Genomic DNA, 24,683 nt, shown 5'->3' on the forward strand with positions numbered 1-24,683 from the left:
CTAAAATCAGGGTTCAAACGGATAAGCACTGTTTTGCCATAAACTTGTCAACTATTTTCCAGAATTCTTGTAGACAGGATTCCTAAAGAATGAAATGCAAGTAATTCACTGTTTTACTTTTTTTTTTTTTTTTTTTAATAAACATAACATACTGCTGTGTTGTGCCACAGAAAACAGAAATCCCTGTAGAAGATAACATTCAGAGCATACTGGCAAAATGAAGCAAACTAAATGTTAAGGGGATATTGTCAACTTAAATCTTTTTTTCTTAATTAACCAATTTTTAAAAAAAGACTCCAGTTTCTAATGAAGCACCCACTAAATAACATATCTTTTGAATTATTACTGATTTTTAAATAAAGGTTTTTCTGCTCTCCAGTGATGTTTGTAAAGGTCTTTTCAGAATAAGAAGCTATGCAAGTTAAGAGTAAGACAGACTACACAAAGTGCTGTCAAAGGCACAAAATAAGATGAACTACAGAGAAAAGCATTTTTCCTGCCAACACCTTTCAGTGATAGCAATTATGGGAGTCACTTATAACTGCCATATGTTGTGTACAAAATTTTCAGACTAGAGTGATTTGGAAATTGGTGAAAAATCTGTGTCCCTTTAATGCCACTCATTGAAATACCTAATGCATCACTCAAAGCCACAATCATCTTTCAGTCTCCCATCTTCTGATCAATGTTACTTTAGATACACCGCAATGCGACTAAAACGTAAGCTTCAAAGAGACGGTTCCTCACACCAGAAAGTAAACTAGTCATTTAAATATAAGTTGAATTAGAAAGTTGACATTTCCAACTTGCGTTCTGTACTAAATTTGTGCACAAACAGGGACGCAAGATGTGTTAATTAGCTTTTTGTTCTGCCTGTGATCTGATAAGGTTACCTCTCTATGACGACACCTAGTTTTCTTTTCTGTTGAAACTTTAAGAAAGGAGGAAGCTCAGTGCAGTTTTGTTCTCATTAGTCACCCTGTTTCAATTAACCAAGTCTATGCTTAGGCCTCAGAAGCAACTTGAATGACATGAGAAAACTCCTTTGTCCCAGCAACTTGTTTTGGGGCCTCATCTCCTTAATGGAGTGTTCTTTGGAGTAAGTGTTAACAAGAACAAGCCTTTACACTTGAAATCTGGACAGTTTAATGGGAACAGTCAACTCTGTCACCCAATTAATGGTAATTTTATATTATGGTTTCAGAGCTTTAACCTTCTCCCACAGACCTGACTCCCCCATCTCCCAGCAGTTGATCCTGGGCCTGGTACTGGAGGGTCTAGAACAGTGGTTCTCAAACAGTGGGTTGCAACCCCATTTTAATGGGGTCACCAAGGCTGGTGTTGGCTCTGGGCCCTAGCAAGTCTGAAGCCCAAGCCCCACTGCCCAGGGCTAAGGTTACATGCCCCCTATCCAGTGCAGAAGCCCTGGGACTTCAGCTTTGGCCCCTCTCCCGCCCAGGGTGGTGGGGATCAGTCTTCGGTCCCCCCCTCTTGGGGGGGGGTGTAGTAATTTTTGTTGTCAGAAGGGGGTCGTGGTGCAAGGAAGTTTGAGAACCGCTGGTGTAGAACACGAATGCTAAGTTAATACACTGAGTGTATTCATTCACTCGTTTTTTTTAACTGTCATTTTTAGCAGAATATTTGACCTCTTGATAGAGTAATGGGAGAGTAAAAATAACCAGCCATTTTCCAGTCAGGTACATAAAGAATTGTCTATTGGGAATTTGAATGAGTTTCCCTAGATTATTTATATACTATTTAAGAAATGAAAAACAGATGAAATTAGTTTTCATCGCAGCAAGAAGTAAACCTCAGGGTGCCAAAAAAAAGTTCTATGCTAGGCCTGTTGTTCACTATATAGCTTACTAATGATTTGGCAACTGTGAATTTTGTCACTTCAGTGCTTCACCACTAACAAAACCCAGACTAGTCAACATCAGATGAATGAGGAACTTCAGAGGGACCTAACCAAGCCAGATGAGAGGACAACATAATGGGAGATGCAATTCACTGTTGATAAATGCAAAGTTATATGCCTTAGAGGGAATAATTTACACTGAGTTAGTAGTTAATAATTCCTGAGTTGTCAGTTAATTTAGAAAGAACTCTCGGAATCACTGCAGATAGCTCAATAAAGACCTCTGCTCAATGTGCAGCAGTAGTCAAAAAACAAATAAACCCAAAAAGTTAGGACGCAAATTGAATGGGATAGAAAATAATAGGCCGAAGGTATGCCCTCCTCCATATTACGGTGTTCTCTTCTTGCAGACTCATCTCAAAAAGGATACAGCAGAACTAGAGAGGGTTCACAGATTGTTGACGAGAATGATAAGGAACATGGACAAATGTATACGAAGAGAGATTGAAAAGAGTGGGATTGTTTACCTTAGAAAGTAGACAAATAATAATATACAAAAAATAGCAGAATAGATAGGGTGAACACAAGTTCCGGATTTACTTTCTCTCATAATATGAGGCGACTTTCAGACACATGCTTCAGAGTATATGTCAGCCTCTATCAAGGTTAAAAGGAAACTTCTGGGGACAGGATATCCCACAGCTGCCTACTGGAGGGTCCAATGAAGTAGCTGATATTGGCCACAGTCAATGACAGGATGCTGAAATAGCTGGACCACTGGTATGACATACTGGGCCACTCCTACATACAGGCTAGACTTGAAATACCTACACAACTCTTAGTCACAAAGACTAGAATTTATTTAGTTTCAGCAGAAGCTAACAACATTAAACCACAAAAATTTCTTACTCATCAGTAAGAGGACTTTTTAAAACCCCGTCTACAGTATAGACTAGCTCCTGCTTCCACTGAAATCAATGGGAATTCTTCCACTGACTTCAGCTGGAGCACTCTCAGGCCTTCTGTCAACAGTGAAAACAAAGACATACTATGCCCACTGACAAGAGATGAGAGAATCTGAGAGAAATTGTGGTTCAAATTCTCATTTTCCCTTCTGTTGGGTCTAGGCATTGCAGCTCTCATTGGAGCCAAAGAGGTGAAGCTCTCCTCCTTGTATTACCAAGGGACAATGGAGCAAGCTAAGGGCAGAATACATTTTGTAGCAGCAATTCTGCCTGAGCCTCAAGTACTGCTGCTCTAGTAAGTGCTAGGGATGGCAGGCCGGCTAGCAGGCCCGGGGTTAACGGTTAAGGTGTGTTAACTAATAAGACGGATGCTTACCGGTTAACCTTTTACATCCCAGGTAAACTTAACTTAGTATTAGAGCCAATGTTAAATACATACAATATTTAAAGTTCTCCATGGGATAGGTCCTGGATACATGAGAAGAGCCTTCTCCTTCCACAACTATGGCCTCCTACAACACCTCCATTCCACTGGATCAATGAATCCGTTGACAAGAAAAATGGCACTCATGGGTGCCGAAGGCAGAATTTCAGAGAGGCGGGAACAAGAACACAGAATACACTACCAGAAAAGATTAAAATGACCATAGTTGTGCATTAAGTTCTGGATGCAGTGAAACCTAACTGTTGACATAGCTTCCCCACAAGTAAGTAGACTCCTCTCTCACACATGCAAAAAACCCAAACAAAAAAAAGCCTTAATTCTAATTAGCTGGGTTGGAAAGACAGGGATATATAATTATCTCTGACTCCTGGGGGGAAGTTGGGTACTACAGCGATGGACACCAGTATAAGAACTTGAGAGATAAAAAGTGGATACCTGGTCTGTGCTGGACTGACTTCACTGGAAGAAGGGAGTTTGGGTAGACAGGCTGATTACCATTTGCTTCAAAAACAGGACTTGCTGCAGTAGGATTATTTTGTAACTAAAAAGAAACGAAAGCATATTCAGAGTCACAAATCATTTACCTTTGTTATTTATATTACAGTAGCGCCTAAAAGCTCCAGAGATCGGGGTTCTGTTGCTCTAGATTCTGTACAGACACACGGCAGGCAGAAACCTTGCAATCCAAAAATAAGCAAGGCAGAAAGAGGCTGTATTCCCAGTTTACAGATGGGGAGCTAATGCACAGTGAGCTTAAATGAATTGTACACAGATCTCCCAAGTCTTGGGCCAGTCCTCAAGCACAAAGCCAAATTCCCCCAAGGAAATTTACTATCCTGTTTAGATTAGGAGTACAACTTCTCACTTTCCATAGACATGTACAAATTAGAAAGTAGCAGAGGGGTAGCCATGTTAGCCTGGATCTGTAAAAGCAGCAAAGAATCCTGTGGCACCTTATAGACTAAGAGACGTTTTGGAGCATGAGCTTTCGTGGGTGCATACCCACTTCGTCAGATGCATGTCATTCACCCACGAAAGCTCATGCTCCAAAACGTCTCTTAGTCTATAAGGTGCCACAGGATTCTTTGCTGCTTTTACAAATTAGAAAAAGAGTCAGAAAGACAACCTTTGCATACTCTGGGGCAGAGCCTCAGCTGAAACAAAACTTCCATAGCTCTACTATCTTCACTGGAGCTACAACAATTTACACCAGTTGAGGATCAGTCCTGCACTCTCAGCATATTCCTTACATTACTGATAAAACAATTAAGTGGAGTCCTAAAATTATATTCCAATTGCCACAGCATCAAGGGATATTTATTAAGGAGAATCACACACTCCACCTTCCCATTTGAAAATGCCCCGGTAACAGGCACAAGAGCCTCCAAAATGACTATGTAAAGACAAACCTTGCAACCAATCTTGAAGGCTCTGACAGACCATGACAGTGAGCAAGCAATTTCCACAGCGAGGGATCTTCTATTGAAAAGTAGGGCCACCAATGCGCAACAATTTTATCCCTAGCAACCAACAGTAAAATAGCCCCAGATAACAACTGTCACAGCAAGGCATTGAGAGAAATAGAGGAACATGAATAGTAATCTGGAGCCAGACTCTTTGGAGTTTCATAGATTATAACCAATGTTCTGAATTTCACCTGGAAATAAATCAAAAGCTAATGCAGAGAACAAATACCTGGCACAACACGCCTTAGCCTACTGAGGTAACTAGTTAAATAAGCACAACAATACATTGGACAATAGAATTTCACTATAGTCACAAGTAACTGGTGGAAACAAGCAAGAAGATTCTCTTCCAGAACTGCAACTCACTAAGATCCTTCTCAAGACTTTTTCTAGCCAGGGCTTAAAAATTCATATCCTGTTTCTGCTGGCTAATAAGCACCAAGCAGGTGGCCCTCTCTAGTAGAGTAGTCCAGGCATTCTAAATACAATAAAAACTTCTCTTCTTGGGATTTTGGTTTGTTTACAGAGGCCAAACATTTTCAAGCCAGCCCGCATACAGCTAAACTAAAATCCAAAACTAGGCACCTGAAGAGAAGTGGCCTGATTTTCAACAAGATGCTGAACAACTTGCAATTCTCACAGAATTCCACTGCTGTTGTTTGGGCTCAGCACTTCTGTAAGTCAAGCCATATGTTGACATTGAGGAGCCTAACTTTGGACATCCAGAATTAAATCTCTCAGAAATTTTCAGCCAAGACCCTCACTTCCCAGAAAGTTACCCACATAAGCCACAATTGCAAGTGTCAGCCAAATAGGACTCGCTTAGCAGGTGTTGATCTTGCTGGAACACGCTAACTAGGTGAAGTCACAGAAGAACAATGCTACTTTATTACAAACACTTATGAAAACGCTTAAGCACAGTGCATTACAGGCTGCCAAATGTAGAGAGGTGAACTGGTTCAGAGTGAAAGAAATCTTTTAGAAATCACATTATTCATTACAGTACTGTGTTAAATCATGTCTCTTGCTCCAATTCAAAGACACACAGAAGGAGGGAAGATACATGTTTCAAATTCTGTCAAAGAAAATGCATTTCTACTGCTCGCTTATCTATATTAATAATTTGGTAAATCACTCTAGTAATTAAAATTGCCCGTGAGTGGTATAGGGAATGCCTCCACTATCATAGCTACTGTTGGACTTTGGTGATCCAAACAGCACGATGAAAAACGAGCCAGAAAAATATCCCATACCACATACATTCCTGACTAAATGTAAGACTAATATATTTTGGGATGAAATTCTGAAAATCTACATGAAGTCTAAGCAATCTGGCTCTGTGAAAAGTCTACCATGGCCAGCTGCAATCCAGCCCAGCCATAGCCATTAATGAAGTCTAGTGACCCTGACTGCAGGGGCTTTTGAACTACAGCAAATCCTCACTTAAAGTAGTCCTGGTTAACCTCATTCCTTGTTATGTTGCTGATCAATTAGGGAACATGTTCATTTAAAGTTATGCAATGCTCCCTGATAATATTGTTTGGCAGCTGCCTCCTTTGTCCAGTGCTTGAAGGAAGAGCAGCCCGTTGCAGCTAGCTGGTGGGGGCTTGTACCAGGGTGGACCGGCAACCCCCCACCCCCATCAGCTCCCCGCTCCCCTAAGTTCTCTGTGCATCAGCTGCCCAGTAGGCGATCAATTGCTGGCAGTTCAGCTGTCCCTCCCCGCACTGCCGTGTGCTGCTCCTGCCTTGGAGCTGCTCGGGGGAGCCTCCTACTTGCTGTGCAGGGGAGGAGAAAAGAAGATGGCTAATGTCAGGGTGTCCCCCACCCCCCACCCACACACTTATCCCTTCTCCATATAGAGCAGGGGGGAGACACAACAGGACAGGAGAGAGCTGGACACAGCTGCTGTCTCAACTTCCTGAACTTTTTAAAGGCAATTTACTTAGAGTGTGGTGTTAGCATACTTAAAGGGACAATGCACATCTCTCTCTCCCTCTACACAAACAGGGTGAGTCTCTCTGTCTGCCATGCTGTCTCCCCTCCCTCCCTCCATTCCTGCTGTCTTGTAGAGTGTGAGGCTACATTAACAACAGTGTGTTAACCCTTGAGGGCTCAGCTGAGTGCTAGTTCATCATTTATCAAAAAGGCATTCCCTGGGAAATATCCCACCCTCTTCCACCCTATGACTTCACCATCTCAACCAAGCTTCACAATCATCACTGCTGTGTACAGTATTTTTGTTTAAAACTTATATTGTGTATACATATATAATATAGTTTTTTGCCTGGTGAAAAAAATTTCCATGGAACCTACCCTCCCCCCCCCCGACCACCACTCCATTTACATTAATTCTTACAGGGAAACTGGATTCACTTAACATCGATTCTCTTAAAGTCGCATTTTTCAGGAACATAACTACAACATTAAGCGAGGAGTTACTGTACTTAATTAGCATAAGAACGAGTCCAGTGGCCTGCCTTCTGCACTTCCTCTGCAATGGCCTCCACACTGCCTTTGATCGCCCATCTTCCAAGTGTACACTGAATGGAGAGGCCAACCCTATCGCTGCTCAGCTACTCACCTCTCTTGCAAGGTAACGATGGGGTTTCTGTGACATGGAGAGTCAAGTCTCTCACAATGGGTCAATCTCACACTTTTCAGGCTAACACAGATTGATTTTTAAAATGGATTTCTCCCATCTCAAATCTATTATTACTTCTCCATGATAACTATTGGAACGCTATTAGAGAACACAGTGGAATATAGGACAAAATATTTGTTGCTTTTAAAGTTTAAATTTCCTCTTGGGAGAAGGTCATATACTTTTACAACAAAATTTATTGTCACTGATTTTTCTGTAATGGAAATATATCTATTTTGACATAGGCATTTATACAGCTTTTTAAAAAAGTGTTCTCAGAATATCAGTCAGGTAGGCAAGTGTAATTATTCCTATTGGCCAGGTGAAGAGGCAAACAAAGTAAGATTAAGTGACTTGCACAAGATAATACAGTAAGTCAGTCAGCAAGGGCAAGAAGCAAGACTTGAGGCAACTTAAAAATAAGACTGAAAACTATTAAGTTTATTTATTTGGGGGAGGGGGAGGAATGGGAAAACCAGTAACCTGGCTGTACTCAACTGCAAATCAATATTAGGGATGAGAAGGCATAACAGCAACCAGTGTTTCATTCAGCAGAAAATGAATATGAGAGGGTCAGTCTCATGCAAGGGTTCCCTGGCATATCAATTGCTCAATACATTGAGGATCATCTCCTTTCCAGTTTCCTTCAGAGAAGTAAATACATTGGACTAACAGGAAAGGCTACTTAATGCTATTGATCAAGGGAAATAAGTACTCTTCATCATGTTTCTGCACGAATTAAGTTGCAAAGTTATGCTGGAACTCAAGAGGAGTTATTTCAAAAAGACAAGATAACAGTAATAGTACTTAATTTGACTTAAGCAAGTCAATTTCTCTGATTCTCAAATCAGAAAGTTGTTGAACTATTTTAAATTACAGAAAAAAATATACAGGATAAGTCAGTTTTGATAGCCACTTATGAAAGACTAGAATTATGATTTTTTTCTCCATTTGATTGCTTAGGGAACGCTCTTCATGATCTCAGAATGAATCATCAAACTCCTATTTCGTCAGCTAATTTCCTGTTACTCAAATATAACCAGAGATGGAAGCTTTCTAGGAAGCGGACTTTGGATTTTTGGTTGCTTTTTAAAATTTCATGCACCTATTAGTAGTTTATTTCCTGCTCTTAAGAGACTCCCTCAAATCAGATATGATATTTCTTACTAGAAGTTAAGCTATACAACATATCTCCTTCCTTAGGCCATGTCTATACTAGCAATCTTACAGCGGCACAGCTGTGAGATCGCACGTGTAGCTTATCTATGCCAACAGGAGAGAGCTCTCCCATTGACATAATAAGACCACCTCCACTATGGGAGAAGCTCTCCTGCCTACATGGCATTGTCCACGCTGGCGGCGTTTGTCGGTGTAACTCGTGATGCACAGAGGGGTGTTTTTTTCACAACACAGAGTGACATAAATTACATCGACAAAAGTGGTAATGTAGGCAGCCCTACCTACAGTTAGTAATTTACAACCAATAAATCTTTTAAGTGCTAGAAAGTGATTTTTTCTTGTATTACCTTCCTGTACTTTTAATTCTGATTATTTAGAAAGAATGAACCATGTTAAACTCCATCTTGAATGCTTTAGGGTATGCTGCCTCGATCAAGCAGTAATGATCTTTTCTATGGCGTAAAGGAATTCTCCCTTACCATAATTAGACCCCTCTTCTAAAAATAAATGCTATCATCTGTATATTCCAATACTTTCACATTAGGAAAGTTCAGTATTCTTTACAAAAACAAAGAGGTTTAGTTTAGCAGTAAGTAGTGACTAAAATATTCACTGACAGAGTTTAGACTTGCTGTAGATGGAACAATTTCAGTTTAGCATAGTGACAAGAAATTACACAGGTTCCTGAAAGTAACACAATAATAGAATTACCATTATTTTCAGCAGAGTAATTCTGAAACAATATGTAATGTCCCTCTCTGACAATCTTGGATTTTAAAATAGTGTAGTTTTCAAAATACAGTACTGGATATTTTAGGTAAAAACCACTACTAGCTTTGTTTTGCTTGTATATAATCTAGTAAAGATAGATCGTAATACTTGTATTGAAATGAAATGCCAATACCAAATAGCCATTTACATCTGACAATTTGTAACCAAGCTAACACCACTTTACCTTTGTCATAACTAATTTTCGGCTATGGAGTCATAACGACTAATCAATAATCTAGTTAATATTTAAAACTGAGTATTAATTTAGTATCTGAGCTGAAAATTTTCAGTTTAAGGCCAACCAGCAAGATTTCATAAATTTTGTTCCAATCATTTGCAGTTTAGTCACCATTTTTTTTTAAAAAAAGGTCCCCAAGGGATCTGGAACTGGGAGAAAGTCAAAATGGTACTGAAATGTAATTTTTAAAAATTAAGTCTAAATTTACTAGCGAGCCAACTCAAACTTTGCAATACTGATACTAATGATGCCTTTTCTGTAATTTGTATTTTTCCAAGTCTTTACTCAGTTAAAATTAGAGTTAATTTGAGCTGTAGCCCACATCACGTATACAAAACACACTTGCTACCTTTGAGACAGTTCTCATATTACAACTTGTTTTCATTTACAAAATTGTTTCCACAGACAATCAGAATCACAGCAATGCTCAAAATATTTTTCCAGTAAGGCACAGGCTCTGGCTAGGTCTACATTTAAATCATTACAGTGGCACTGCTGTAGCATTTTGGAATAGCCACTCACTACATTGACAAGACGGCCTCACCGTAGCTAATCCATCTCCCCCAGAGGCGGTAGCCAGATTGACAGAAGAATTCTTAAGACTGCTTTTAAAGTTAGCTAAAATATTGCTTTTAAAATTAAGAGTTCTTAAACTGCCTGCATACTGGAACAAGTTTTTCCCCAAAACTAAGAATATAAAACTTCAGAATGCGTGCAAGTGTGAAGACGCACGGATCAAACATAATGGGAAACTTAGCAGTAAGAGTGATGTTAATATTCTATATGCTTTACCTTAGAAGAACAGAGGAAGTTCTTCAGTTCCGCAATTTTATTTTGCCTCACAATATCCGGCATCTAGAAGGGATAAAGAAGAACTTATTTTTGAAGAATGTCAAAGTGCACTCTTTACTTCCTCAGTCATCAGAACATACACTGAAAAACTCAGATGAGTTTCTACATGTAGTTTCTTTATTTGAAAAAAAGCTTTTAAGGCCATTTAATTGAGCAGAAATATAAAAATATTTTAATCACTATTGTTTTAAATTACATGTACAAAAGCTCCTAGCATCAGAGTGGATAGAGCTAAGTTTTGGCTACTGAACAGCCTTTTGAGATAGTAGCATACTTCCATGCAGGAGTTGTTAACAGTATACTGTTTCTGTCATGCATTTGCTGTGAATCGTCTTATAGTGCTTTAAAAGAACAAATTATCTGGTAAAAATTCTAAGAGATACCTGCATTGAAACTAAACAGCCTTTCAACATGTTTCAGAGGGTTTGCAATTCTTAATTTTAAGATAGAAGAAAAATATAGTAAATACTGAATTCCAAGTACCAAAGATTAAAATTAGGGCTCTTGATTAATCGCAGTTAACTTGTACAATTAACTCAAAAAAATGAATTGAAATTAATTGCAGTTTTAATCACATTGTTAAACAATAACAGAATACCAACTGAAATTTATTATATATATTTTGGATGTTTTTCTATGTTTTCAAATATATTAATTTCAATCATAGCATACATATATACACACACACACACACACCCCTAAATAAAACAATTATAACAATATAAAGCATACAGGGTTCACTTTATATTATTTTTTATTACAAATATTTGCACTGTAAAAACAACAAAACAGTATTTTTCAATTCACCTCATACAAGTACTGTAGTGCAATCTCTATTGTGAAAGCGCAATTCACAAATGTAATTTTTTTGTTACGTAACTGCACTCAAAAACAAAACAATGTAAAACTTTAGCACCCGCAAGTCCACTCAGTCCTCCTCCTTGTTCAGCCAATCGCTAAGACAAAATAGTTTGCTTGCATATATGGGAGACAAGGATGCCCACTTCTTATTTAGAATATCATCTTAAAGCGAGAACAGGCATTCACTTTTGTAACCGGCGTTGCAAGGTAATTATCGGCCAGATGTCCTCTGGAATGGTGGCTGATGCATAAGCGGACATATGAATCTTTAGACTATCTGGCACATAAATATCTTGTGCCACCAGCTATAACAATGCTATGTGAATGCCTGTTCCCACTTTCAGGTTACATTCTAAACAAGAAAACGGGCAGCATTAGCTCCTACAAATGGAAACAAACTTGTTTGTCTAAGGGACTGGCTGAACAAGAAGTAGGACTGAGTGGACTTGTAGACTCTAAAGTTTTACATTGTTTTGTTTTGAATGCGGTTATTTTTTGTACATAATTCTACATTTGTATGCTCAACTTTCATGATAAACAGATTGCACTACAGTACTGTATTGGGTGAACTGAAAAAATACTGTTTCTTAGCGTGCAAATATTTATAATAAAAATATATATAAAGTGAGCACTGTATACTTTGTAATCTGTGTTGTAATTGAATTCAACATATCTGAAAATGTAGAAAACATCCAAAAATATTTAAATAAATGGTATTCTACTATTGTTTAATGGAACAATTAATCATGCAATTAATCATGATTAATATTTTTAATGGCTAGACAGCCCCAATTAAAATATCTAAAAAACACAGTAAATATTTATTTTAAGAGTGAAACATAGGGACAGGTATATTTCCCCATCTCCCTCCACCTCCCCCAAATATATTCTTAATAGGAAATATCAATTTGATCACAGCATGTCTCTCGCTATATAAAGTACAGAATTCCCTGAGTTTGATGCTCTTATGGAGTAATTATATACACTAAGCAATATGAATCTTCCATGTTGTTCTATCTTGCAAAGGTGAGGCTCCAAGACTTTAAGCTCTTTCGCATAGTACTCAGCTCCCAAACGTTCAGTTATATTGCTGAACAGCATAACTACCATTTTATTGTATTGTTTCTGAAGCGATAATACTGGGATGTAGGTTTATAACAGTGGATGCAAAACACGCCTTCAAAAGTTGCTATAGTTCTGAATACGCTTGAGGGGGGAAAAAAGGGAGTGCACAATGTACTTTAAGTGAAGCCCTGGATGTTTATCTTAGAACAAAAGCTGAAATTCTCCAAGATGAGAAGAAAAGCCCAAACCTTAACTTGGCTAGAAGAACCCAATATCCCCAAGAAGAGTTGTTAGCTCTGTTCCTCACCCAGGACACTACTGGCCAAGCCCAACAGCCAGTGGTCAGGCTGTTGTAACCTCTGCTGCGGCAGTGAAAGCCAAACCCAGTCCCTCCTTACTCCCATTCCAGTTCCATGTATTGTCCCAGCCCCCAAACTGGGGCGCCCCGGTTCGGGGGGGATAAGGGGGGGAGGGGACCCCAGGGGCCATGAGGGATAAGGGGTGGGGGAGAGCACCCCAGCTCCCACACTAGGGCACCCCAGTCTAGGGGGGATAAGGGATGGAGGGGGGGCCCATGGGGGACAAGGGGTGCGGGAGGGGACCCCAGCCCCCACACTAAGGTGCCCCAGGGATAAGGGGTGGGGGAGAGGACCCAGTCCCGAACACTAGGGCGCCCCAGTTTGGGGGACAAAGGGTGGGGGAGGGGACCCCAGCCCCCACACTAGGGCGCCCCGGGGCCCATGGGGGACAAGGGGTGGGGGACGCCCCCCCCCCTTACCTCCATCGCTGCCGGAGCACGTCCCTCTCAGTCACCTCACCGGGGGGAGGGGCGCGCTGGCGACTTGCCCTGAAGTCAGGACACCGCCGCAGAGGAAAGGGGGGAGGAGCGTAGCGCAGGCGCACGGCGGACCGGAGACCGCTGGCGGAAGTCACGGGGGGGGGGAGGTGTGCGCAAGCGCACCGCAGACAGGCAGGGAATCGTGCGCAGGCGCAATCGCTGGCGGCGGCGCGGGGGAGAGAATTGCCCAAGTCAAGGCGCTCTGAGGGCGAGGAGGCTGCGCGCAAGCGCAGTGCTTCCGGGAGGGAAAAGAGGCTGGGGGAGGAGCCAATCGAAGCCACAGGCCACGCCTTCCCCCAGGCTGTGAGGCCTAGTGGGCAGTGAGTTGGCAGAGCTCTGGGCACAGTTCGGGCCCCACCGCCCTGCCCTGGCTGGCCAATGAGGAACAGTGGGGGCCTGTCCCAGCACAGAGCCATGGGGGCCCCAAGGCTGCACGACGGCTCTGCCCTGTGTGGGTCGTGTCCCTTGACCCATCACTGGGCAGCTTCGCAGGGGCTTGTCGCCTCACCCGAAGCCACTGGCGAGCGCGCCCTGCCCTGCGTGGCCGTGGGCTCAGGCGGTGGTTGTGGCTGGAGGTGGGGGCTCAGGGGTAGCTGGGTGAGGCTGGGGATAGTTGCAGGGAGGCAGTTCTGCTAGGGAGTACGTAGCAGTCACATGGGGTCAGGCCAACGGCCCATCCGGCCCTGCATCCTGTCTGCCAACAGGGGCCAATGCCAGGTGCCCCAGAGGGAATGAACAGAACCGGGCCGTTATCGAGTGATCCATCCTCTGTCGTTCAGTCCCAGGTTCTGGCACTCAGAGGTTTAGAGACACCTACAGCATGGACTTGCAGCCAGGGCCGCCCCTAGGTATTCTGGCCCCTACGCAGTCCACCTAGGGGGTGGGACATGCCTCCGTGGGGGAGGGTGTAGCCCCAGGCCTCCGGGGGTGGGGGGACCACCCCCCTAGCACTCACCAGTAGTGCAGCTGCGGCCAGGTCCTGGAAGAGGCAGGGCTGGGGCAGGAAGAGGCGGAGCAGGGCAGGGGCTTTGGGGAAGGGGTGGAGTGGAGTGGAGGAAGGGCTGGGGCAGAGCAGGGGTGGGAAGGGGCAGGGGCAGGGAGCCTGGGGAAGAGGTGGGGCAGGGGCTGCAGCAGTACCAAGCTGTGCAGGGCACCAGGAAATTTGGTGCCCCAAGTTTCCTGGTGCGCTGCATGGCTGTATACTTTGTGTATGGGTAGGGACAACCCTGCTTGCAGCTCTGACCATCTTGACTAATAGCCATTGAGGGGCCTATTCTCCATGACCTCATCTAGTTCTTTTTTGAATCCAGTTAAACTTTTGGCCTTCACAGCATCCCCTGGCACCAATAGGCAGGAAGTGCTGAAGCTCTCTTTTGTGGGCAGGGAAGAATTTCTGGGGCATCTAGCAACAGGTAGCTCCTGGAGGAGTCTGTAGTGGATGCTGGGGGCAAGGGGCTCTTATCCTATCATTTTGATTATGTCCCCACCCCTCTTTGCGCCCCACCATTGGCTCCCTTTTCTGTATCACATCAAACATAAGCTACTTGTCTTCACTCCCCACCTTACGTATGCTTTCCTACTTAGTATCCAGAGGTCAGTTTGGCCAATGATGCAAGCCTCCATGGCCCGCTTGTTACATTTTGAAAGAAGCACCTTTGTGCTTTCTCCCGTACTGCCCTTCATGCTTGTCAAGAGTGCCTGGTAAGCATCCACAAAACCAACTCCTTCAAAACCCTACTTAAAACTCTTCTTTGTTGTGAAGCCTACAAAAAATGGTGAGGCTGCTGCCATGCAGAGATCCCTGCCTGTCATCTAGACCATATAGTTTCTTTGTATTCCCTTGTCAGTGTTTGTATCCACCCATTGTCTCTTGTCTTAGACTTAGATTGTAAAATCCTAAGGGCAGGAATTGTCTTTTGGTTCTATGTTTGTACAGAACCTAGCACAATGGGATGCTGGACTGTGACTGGGGCTTCCAGGTGCTAGGACAGTACAAATAAATAATGAGACAGCCTGTTGCAGGTCAGAAGTGAGGAAACCTGAGACCAGTATTGAACCTGATACCTTGACCCAGATCCTCAAAGGTATTTAGGCTCCTAAATTCCAGCAGTGGTGCTACTATCCCCAGATCCTTCTCCAGCCACCTTCACTGACTCCAGGGCTCTAGTTCCAGCTCTGGGGAGGGAGATGAGGGCTCTAGTCATTTGCGTGGCAGGCACTAGTGTGGCTTCTAGTGGCCAAAAGGCTCATCTGCAGACAAATGCCTGCAACCTTCAAGAAACAAGAAAACAAAATTCAGGATATGCTGCCTAAAGTGTCAGAAAATGTCCAGTCAGGTTGTGAAAATGCAAGCATCAATTTAACTTTTCATACTATAGTGAGTGTTTATTCTCGTTACACAATAGAGCATAACAAGGACATTTATCTCATGGAAATTTTTTATTCAAGAACATCTATTTGGCTCAAGTACCTTCACAGAAAGTACTGTGTTATATTTATGCCTGTGGCATCCCCTAGACATCACACAGCTGATATTTTGAAATGTATCTCCTTTATCTGTTTTCTCTCATTTCACATACTCCCAGCTGGTGTGCTACGTAAACCACAGTTTTTTTAGCAATTTCCATTTTAGCTTCAGGATCCAGGAAGGTGCTTGCCTATGTCAGCAGTCTGTCCGATAACACAAAGCACAAGTCTTCCACATCTTTGCCTTTGCAGCTGTAAGGCTAAAGTCAGTGGGAGTTGTGTTATGTCTCCAGAAATCATGTAGACCAAATATCCCTCCAAGTAAATCAGATTAAGAACAAGAAAAAAAATAAAGTAACATTAAAAATAAAATTAGCACAGTGTATCCTCATTTGAAAGCTACATCTGTCCTTGTGTTCAGTCTAAAACTCAGGCCAGCTGCAATTGTGTCCAACTGACAAATCTTTTGTGTTTTGTCACAAACTCTCCATCTTTTGTGTTCTGCATCTAATCACTACCATTGTTAAATCTCCATATGCTACAAGGTGCATATATGAGTCTGAAGGCAGAGTAACTTCTCTGAAGAGAACAAGACCACTCTAGTCTCCCAGTTTCTTGGTGCAATGCCATCTCCACCAATGGTGATGAGAATGCTTTTGTTCTAGATTTACTGCTAGTGGAGCAAATTCAATCCCTTCCTTTGCCTCCTGTCCCTTCCTATGGCATGTAGGACCTTGACTGCAATGCAACCAGAGCAGCAATGCTGCATGGGAATGGGGGCAAGATGTCAACATCTGCACCCCTTGCATACCATAGAGGTGCACTTTTCTAGGCCTCTCATCTCAGCATGAAGAGGGGGATTGAGCAGGGGTAGATCAAGGGGAACCGAGACACACAGTGATGAGTGAAATCTCATTCTGGGCCAGAATCTCAGAAGAACACCATGACATTTCAGTGCTGTAGGTTACAAATTGAAAACCTGCACCTTCAGCTGCCTCATGGGCAGGAATGGTGTCCCTGGCCTCTGTTTGCCAGAAGCTGGGAATGGGCAACAGGAGATGATTCTCTGTTCTGTTCATTCCCTCTGGGGCACCTGGCACCTGGCCACTGTCGGAAGACAGGATACTGGGCTAGATGGACCCTTGGTCTGACCCAGTAGGGCCATTCTTATGTTCTCAACCCTGAACAGTAGCCAGTGACTAATCAGCGACCAAACCTCACTTCCTTAACCCGTTGCTAATATAATCACAGACATTTTATTAGACAAAGTTTTCCTATTTTACACTCTTTGCCAAACTTCTTAATTTCCCGAAGATCCCTCCTCATCTCCCCAGAATGGCTTCGGTCCCCACGCCTGGGGTCCTTTTTGCCATTCACAGATCAAGATGAACTCTATGCTTCTGATCATTGCAGCCACAGGACATAAGAATCACAACAGCAGTGAGCCAAGGCAGAAGAAATTAAGCAAACTGCTTTTGAATTTATTGTATAAATACTGTGGGATAAGGACTTTGTTGTGATGACGTTACATTTTAAAATAATAAAACAAGGATCAAGGCCATATTGTGTTAGCTGATCTACAAATGAATATAGTTTACATTTCTCCTTCTACCTGCCTGATGGGGATCTTCTGCATTACAGGGTGAGTTCCATTGAACAACAGGGAATTCCTGACAAATGAAAAAGATCTTCTTTTCCTGCAGAACAGATGGAATATGAAGGCTCCAGATCTGCACACAGGAGCATCATTAAATGATAAAAACCAGTATCAAATATCGGGTGGTAGCCGTGTTAGTCTGTATCCACAAAAACAACAAGGAGTCCGGTGGCACCTTAAAGACTAACAGATATAAGTATCAAATATATATCACAAAAATCAGAAGAGGACATACTGTGTTTATGCAGCCAGTAAGCAAGTCCTGTTTCAATGCAGTTGAGCTCTGCAGTGACCCAGTTCTAAATTAAGAAGCTCCAGTCCACCTCTCTGCAGTTAAAAAGGCCTGAGGGAAGACGGTTATCCATGGTGAGTAGTTCCCGATATAGGAATGATCAGGGGAGTTGGATGACTTGTAGACAAATAGCACTGGAGCTAAAGAGCTCTGCTACTGTTCACTCAGGTTGACATTTACAAAGGTCATCTGTTTCAGCGACATTACAAAATCTGTCGTTTGGAGGGGTTAAAGCAACTAAACGCAAACTTTGTAGAGCTAACGTCCATATGAAATGAAAAGAAACATAAAAGTAGATTAAAGTAAGGGGCAGAAAGAAGCAACTGCCAAGTACCACGGCTGCCTTAAAACACCCACCATCCAATGATCTCAGGAACATTAATACATTAAGCTCTCAACACTCTTGTAAATAGGCGCCAACTTCCCCGCTTTCCCCTGGGTGCTCAACCCCCACGCTGCTCCTGGCCCCGCCCCCACTCCACCCCTTCCATGCGGCGCTGCCCCAAAGACCCTGCTCCTATTCCAACTCCTTCCCCAAATCCCCACCCTGGCCCTGCCTCTTCCCCACATCCTCCCCTGAGCACGTCACGTTCCTGCTTCTCCCCTCCGGAATATGCAAAGAGCTGTTTGGCGGTGGCCAGGGGAAGCGCTGGGAGGTAGGCGGAGGAGTGGGTACATGGCGCACTCAGGGGTGGGGAGGAGGCGGGCTGGAGGGGTGAGGGGAGCTTGGTTGCCAGTTGGTGCAAAGCACCCACTAATTTCTCCCTGTGGGTGCTCCAGCTTATGCTCTTGTAAGGAGGAAAACATTCCCATTTAACAGAGGTTAAGTGACTTTCTCACAGTCACACAGGAAAACTGTGGTTAAGCGTTCCACATAGCATTCCACAGACATTACACAGGTTTCAGAGTGGTAGCCATGGTAGTCTGTATCAGCAAAAGGAACAAGGAGTACATGTGTCACCTTAGAGACTAACACATTTATTTGAGCATAAGCTTTCGTGGGCCAAAACCCACTTCATCGGATGCATGGAGTGGAAAATACAGTAGGAAAATATATATACACAGAGGACATGAAAAAAATGAGTGTTGCCATACCAACTGTAACTAGGGTAATTAATTAAGGTGAACTATTATCAGCAGAATTAAAAAAAACTCTTTTAGTGATAATCAGGATGGCCCATTTCCAACCATTGACAAGAAGGTGTGAGTAACAGTATGGGGGAAAAATAGCATGATAACTCTCATGTTAGTATGGCAACACCCATTTTTTCATGTCCTCTGTGTATATACCTATCTTCCTACTGTATTTTCCACTCCATGCATCTACGAAAGCTTATGCTCAAATAAATGTGTTAGTCTCTAAGGTGACACAAGTACTCTCGTTCTTTTTGCAGACATTATACAGTCACCACTCCAGATATCCTGTCACCTGAACGGGAATCAGAATGAAATTCACCCCTGTGCTACAGGTTCAACCGTTGAAGCTTAAACAATGCATAGACTTTTTGGTGCCCTTTGCACAGGAATCAGTTAGGACTTAAATGGCTCTTTAGGGGTGCATAGGGTTTGTGCTGGTCCCTCTTTTTGGGTGGATTGTGCCCCATTATTTTGAAGGATTAGAAGGAGACAATAGTACATTGCTTCCAGGTATATACAGTAAATTTCTTGCTTATTTACCCCGCTCCTTTAAATACTTTGTGCCAGGTTGTTACAAAACCTAATGGGGCCATACAAGAGAGCAAGACCCCATACCACTGTCCTGCATAGCTACCCTGGCACTTACCCCATTGCAGCTCAGACACAAAGGAGAGGGTGTGAGCAGGGGCTGCACACCAGTTATTCCTCTGGCTCCCCTAGGTATGTGGATGGGGGAGTGGGCAGAGACATTTAATCCCCCCCATGCCCAATGAGCATCATGGAGCTGGCACAAGGGGGAAGTAAGCTACACCCTGGTCATAGAGATAAAGGGCAGAAGGGACCATTAGATCATCTAATCTGAGCTGCTGTGTAGATAGCCCAGGCCAGAGAATTTCAGCTGGTTACTATGGCACTGAGCCCCAAAATGTGGCTCAAGCATAGTGTTAAATAGCAGTGCCTTATTTCTCTTTGAATTTGTCTGGCTTTAACTCCCAGCCATGGGTTCTAGTTCTGCCTTTCTCCATTAGATTAAAGAGCCTGTTAGCGGCCAGTATTTTCTCCCTGTGAAGGTACTTATACACTGCAATCAATATAAAGGGACCCCAGTAAGTTACTTCAGCCCAGATCTTCAATGGTAGTTTGGCTCCTAGCTTCAACTGAAGTCAGTAGGACTTAGGAACCAAAATCCATTTGAGGAGGTGAGCCTTTCTTTTCCAGAAGCAAGGAGGGAATTGTCACTCAGGCACAATTCCTTCCCAGAGCGCCTTCTGGCATGACCCAGCTGCACATCTGCCCCTTACACAAGGCAAAACTAGTCTCAGGCCTGGTCTACACTTAAAATTTAGATCGACCTAGCCATGTTGCTCAGGGGTGTAAGAAATTCAGTGTAGAGGCAGATAGGTCAATGGTAGAATTTGGACCTAGCTACCGCCATTCGTGGAGGTGAATTACCTGCATCAAAAGGGAAAATCCCATCCATCGCTGTAGGACGTGTCTACCCTCCGGCACTTCAGCAGCATAGCTACAACGCTGCAGCACCTGCGGTGTAGACATGGCATCAGTCTAACCCAGCAGTTCTCAAACTGTGGGTCGGGACCCCAAAGTGGGCTGGACTCTGTTTTAATGGGATCGCCAGGGCTGGCTTAGACTTGTTGGGGCCCAGGGCCAAAGCCCAAGCCCAAGCCCGAGGGCTGCAGCCCTGGGCGTCAGAGCTCAGGTTACAGGGGAAAGTGGGGCGTTGGCTTTCATCTTCCACACCCGGGATGGCAGGGCATGGGCAGGCTCAGACCCTCATGGGGTCCTGCAGTAATTTTTGTTGTCAGAAGTTGGTCATGGTGCTATGAAGTTTGAAAACCCATGGTCTAACCCTTTCTAACAACTAAAAGAAAGGAACTATTCTTTGGTGTCTTCTTTGGGCTTTATTTTTTGCTTTCAGTAGCTTTTCAAAGCACACTCCCTCCTAAAAAGGGGATTCTGCTTCCAGGAAATCACTATGCTAATATTCCAGGAATTAATCTTATAAAATGGCCGCAGAACGAACAATTATGGTCATTTGCAAAGGTGCCATCTACCAAGCACACTAAAATAACTAATTTTTCACAGAGCCATTTCTTTTTATTTACTCTGTTAATAGCTTTGCAGGTAGCTGTTGGCTTTTAAACCATGCCGTGGGCAGCAGCAAGAAGAAACAGACTCTCCATGTGAGGAACCATTGGCTTCTAAACAAAGAGGAAAACATTAGTAAACTTAGATTTGGATTTTACTAGCATTTCAGCAGTCTGATTGGATCACAGCACATTGGCCAATCTATTATGATTAGAATGAATACAAAAAAAATTATGGCTAGAATTTTCAAAACTCTGATGCCTAAAACCAGGCACTTACATCCACAATAAGGCACCCAGACAGGTTTGGCCTGGTTTTCAAGAACAGTGACTCTATGGAGCTCAAAAAATTAGGCCATTTGTTTAGAAGACTAAATATGGATTTAAGTGTAAACAGTTTGAGTTCTTTAGTTCTGGAGGCAATGAGGACCATGCTCATTCTTCTCTCATGGGAGAGTTTCACCATCTAGATACATCTGTGAAAGTTTGGTTTCCTGCTTTCTAAAGCCTTACGCTATGGGTCTACAGTTTCATTTTCCCAGTGGGCTACAATTGGACTACAGGCTCTGTATGCACCCACTTGTGAAGCTGGTATTGAAGCCTGCACAGTGGCATCCTCACTTATATTTTTAACAAGCTAGCTAGAGTACAGCTCTCAGAGGTATGTCTATATGAGTTGCCATTCACAAACCAGGCTACAGTATAATCATCTCCTCAGCTAGTCAAAGCCCTCCATGGGAAGGGCCTGTCATAAACAGATAGCTAAGGGTTAATGTTTCTTTTACCTGTAAAGGGTTAACAAAGGGAACCAAACACCTGACCAGAGGACCAATCAGGAAACCGGATTTTTCAAAGCTCAGGGAGGGAATTTTGGGGTGTGTGTCTTTTGTCTGTGTCTCTGTTCTGTGCTCTCTCGGCTATGAGAGTGATTTCTATCTCCAGGCTTTTCTAATCTTCTGTTTCCAAGTGTAAGTACAAAAGGTAGAAGACAATAGGTTTTTATATTGTTTTTGTATTTACATGTGTGTAGTTTGCTGGAATGTTTTAAATTGTATATCTTTTTGGATAAGGCTGTTTATTCATTTTTCTTTTAAGCAATTGACCCTGTATATTGTCAACCTTGATACAGAGACCAGTTTTATGTCTTTTTCTTTCTTTTTATATAAAGCTTTCTTTTTAAAACTTGTTGGATTTTCTTTTCTAGTTGAGGCTCAGGGGGATAGGAATCTCTGTGCCAGGGTTACGGTCTCTCTCAGGGAAAGACTGGGAGGGGGAAATCTCTTTGTGTCAGAGTTGCAAAGCTTACCTTTGCAGGGACTCTGACTGAGGGTGAAAGAAACTGGATCTCTCTGTTTTGCATTTCAAGGAATTGAAATAGGGTGATCGTCCAGGGCCATCCAGGGAGGGGAAGCCGGGGAGGAAATAAAGAGGAGACAAGGGGAGGGGGTTATTTCCCTTTGTTGTAGACTCAGGGCATCTGAGTCTTGGGGTCCCCCAGGGAAGGTTTTGGGGAGACCAGAGTGAGGCAGGCACTGTACTTCCTGTCTGGTGGCAGCACTATAAGATGCAAGCTGGTAATTAAGCTTGGAGGTTCATGCAGGCACCCACTTTTGGACGCTAAGGTTCAGAATTGGGAATTATGCTTTATGACAGGGCCATCGGCACAGAGACCTTGAATTGGGCTCTATGTTCAATGGAGAGATGGTGCAGAGTGTGGTGGAGAACTGGGCAATGTACTCTCAGGGACCTGTGCTATTATGGAGGTTACCATCATCAAGGCTGCTGTGAAAAGTTGAGTTTCTGTGGCCCATTCAACTTGGCCTTTCTGCTAAGACTCTCAAAAGAAGTATTAATTAGTGCTAACCATGCTGGTTACCGTGATGGGAATTCCTATCTAGTACAGCCTGGACTGAGATCATGAACTCATTTCACATTGTCCTACGGTGGCTTAAGAGCCTGAGCACCAACCTCAGGTCAGACTGTTAAGAAGCAGGGCACAAACCCCAAACTGGTTGTGCATTTCACACTCAGAGTTCCCCCAACCGATCATCAGGTGTGAACTCCTCAAGTTCTGTAACAGACTTAACATGGAGTCCCAGGCAGCCCCCTTTGGTACTCCAGTCTACCTTGCCACCTAAATCACAACAATGTTCAGGTTGCTCCCAATCCCCAAAGACCAATCATTTACCCCAGATCAATTGCACTTCAGATCTTACACCAAAAAAAAACAAAAAAACAAAAAAAAACAACCACTTGTAGCCAATCCTAAATTAATAAACCTTTAGGTAATTTATTAAAGGAAAAGAAATAAGAGTTATTTACAAGATTATAGCAAAAAAACCCACACACACAAATGAGTTACAGTCCTAAGTTTCAAAATGTAGTAGAGACTTCTATAATAAGTGTAACCCTTCTGCCCCTCTGAGTTGGCAGCAACAAGGACCGGGTTCAGTATCCAGGGGTTCCGTTTCAATAACACAAGGCATAACCGGCTCGAGCCCCCACCCAGTGACCTGGGACACTTACATACCAACCTCCTGGGCGCCTCTAGGAGGCAATACTTCCCTCTCGCAAACACGGAGTCTGAGTGTAGCGAAATCTTTTTAATAAAGGAAGGAATCAATGTGGCATCTCCATTGGAGAAACACCACAACAGAGTTATAACACAAACCATAACCACCACCCCCAAGTACATTTGGCAATGCCTTCCCCCCTTAGGTCTTAAGTCCAATCACTCCAAAGTCCAACAACCCAAAAGTCTCTGGTCAATGCACCCAGAATTCAAGAGTCTATCTGTAGAGGTCCTCCCCCAGCCTGGGTGAAAGGGGCACCTTACGTGGTCCAGGGCCAACTGCCCTGCCTCTCCGTGGGTTCTGCTTCGCCTTCTCCACGAACTGCTCCGCCTTACCAGCCGCTCCTCATTGGCTCCTCCGGCCGTCCTCACAAACTGCTCCACTCCACAGCTGCCTTGTGAGCTGCTCCAGTTGTCCCAGCAAACTGCTCAGCTCCGCTCGCTCTGTGGGCTGCTCCACACGCCCCACAGCTACTCCGCTCTGCCAGCCGCTCCACTCACACAGCTGTCCTGTGGTCTGCTCCAGCCATCCCCATAAACTGCTCCACTCCACCAGCTGCTCTGTTCCACAGTATAGCTTCAGGCCCCCCACTAGTTAGCACAGTGCTCAGTGCTCCCCTCAGTAATTTCAGCTCTTTTGTGATTTGCAGCACTAGTAGGGGAGCCCAGTGCTAGTGACCACATTAGCCCAAAGTGAGTTCAGCTCGAGGTAACCTGTATCTAGAGTCTTAAGGGAATAAAAAATCAACTCTGACATTCCACAGTGGAGAGAGGAGGGGGTGCAACTGGTGCTTCTAGCTCCACAAAGGAGCCTGCAACCACCAGGCACAAATACCTGTCCCCAACCTCTTCTCTATTCACAGGGTTTTGGAACCCATGTCCCTTGTCTAGCAAGTACCACCCACTGGAGGTTGAGTCATTTCTGTCACAAAGCAGTCCCACAGCTCGGCAGTCTGGATGGGGTAGGCGTGCTATGCAAATATTTGAGATTTCGCATTCCAGACATTCTTTCCACACTTCCATACTTCACCACCAGATGTCAGGTAGAGCTCATCCTGACTCTGCTTACATAAGCAAGCTCTATAGTCCGACAGGGCGAGCCAGGCAAGAACTGAGGATCATTACTTATGGTTAGTAATTTTGCCCCTCAGGCCAGGTCTACACTACAGACCTATGATCAGTATAACAATGTCATTCGGGGTGTGGACATAGAGCATCTTCACGTTAGCACACAGGGCACAGCTGCGCTGATGCAGCATTTTAAGTGTAGAT

At 43.5% G+C, this 24,683-nt stretch overlaps 1 protein-coding gene across 3 annotated transcripts in view; it reads right to left on the reverse strand.

Annotated features, from left to right (window-relative positions):
- MKNK1 (MAPK interacting serine/threonine kinase 1) overlaps positions 1–13,275 on the reverse strand; it is a 34,835-nt gene extending 21,560 nt beyond the window's left edge. For 2 of the 3 annotated variants that reach the window (XM_032805015.2, XM_032805012.2), the window contains exons 1-3: positions 13,123–13,275; positions 10,359–10,421; positions 3,704–3,809 (exon numbers count right to left, since the gene is read on the reverse strand). In XM_032805015.2, coding sequence (XP_032660906.1) covers positions 3,704–3,809; positions 10,359–10,421; positions 13,123–13,128 — 175 coding nt within the window. In that variant the 5' untranslated portion in view covers positions 13,129–13,275. Of the gene's footprint in view, positions 1–3,703; positions 3,810–10,358; positions 10,422–13,122 lie in introns of those variants that run through there. The other variant, XM_032805014.2, reaches the window with a different exon arrangement.
- Positions 13,276–24,683: the final 11,408 nt, after the last annotated feature.

This window comes from Chelonoidis abingdonii, chromosome 7 (genome assembly GCF_003597395.2).
Source record: "Chelonoidis abingdonii isolate Lonesome George chromosome 7, CheloAbing_2.0, whole genome shotgun sequence".
NCBI classification, from domain to species: Eukaryota; Metazoa; Chordata; order Testudines; family Testudinidae; genus Chelonoidis; species Chelonoidis abingdonii.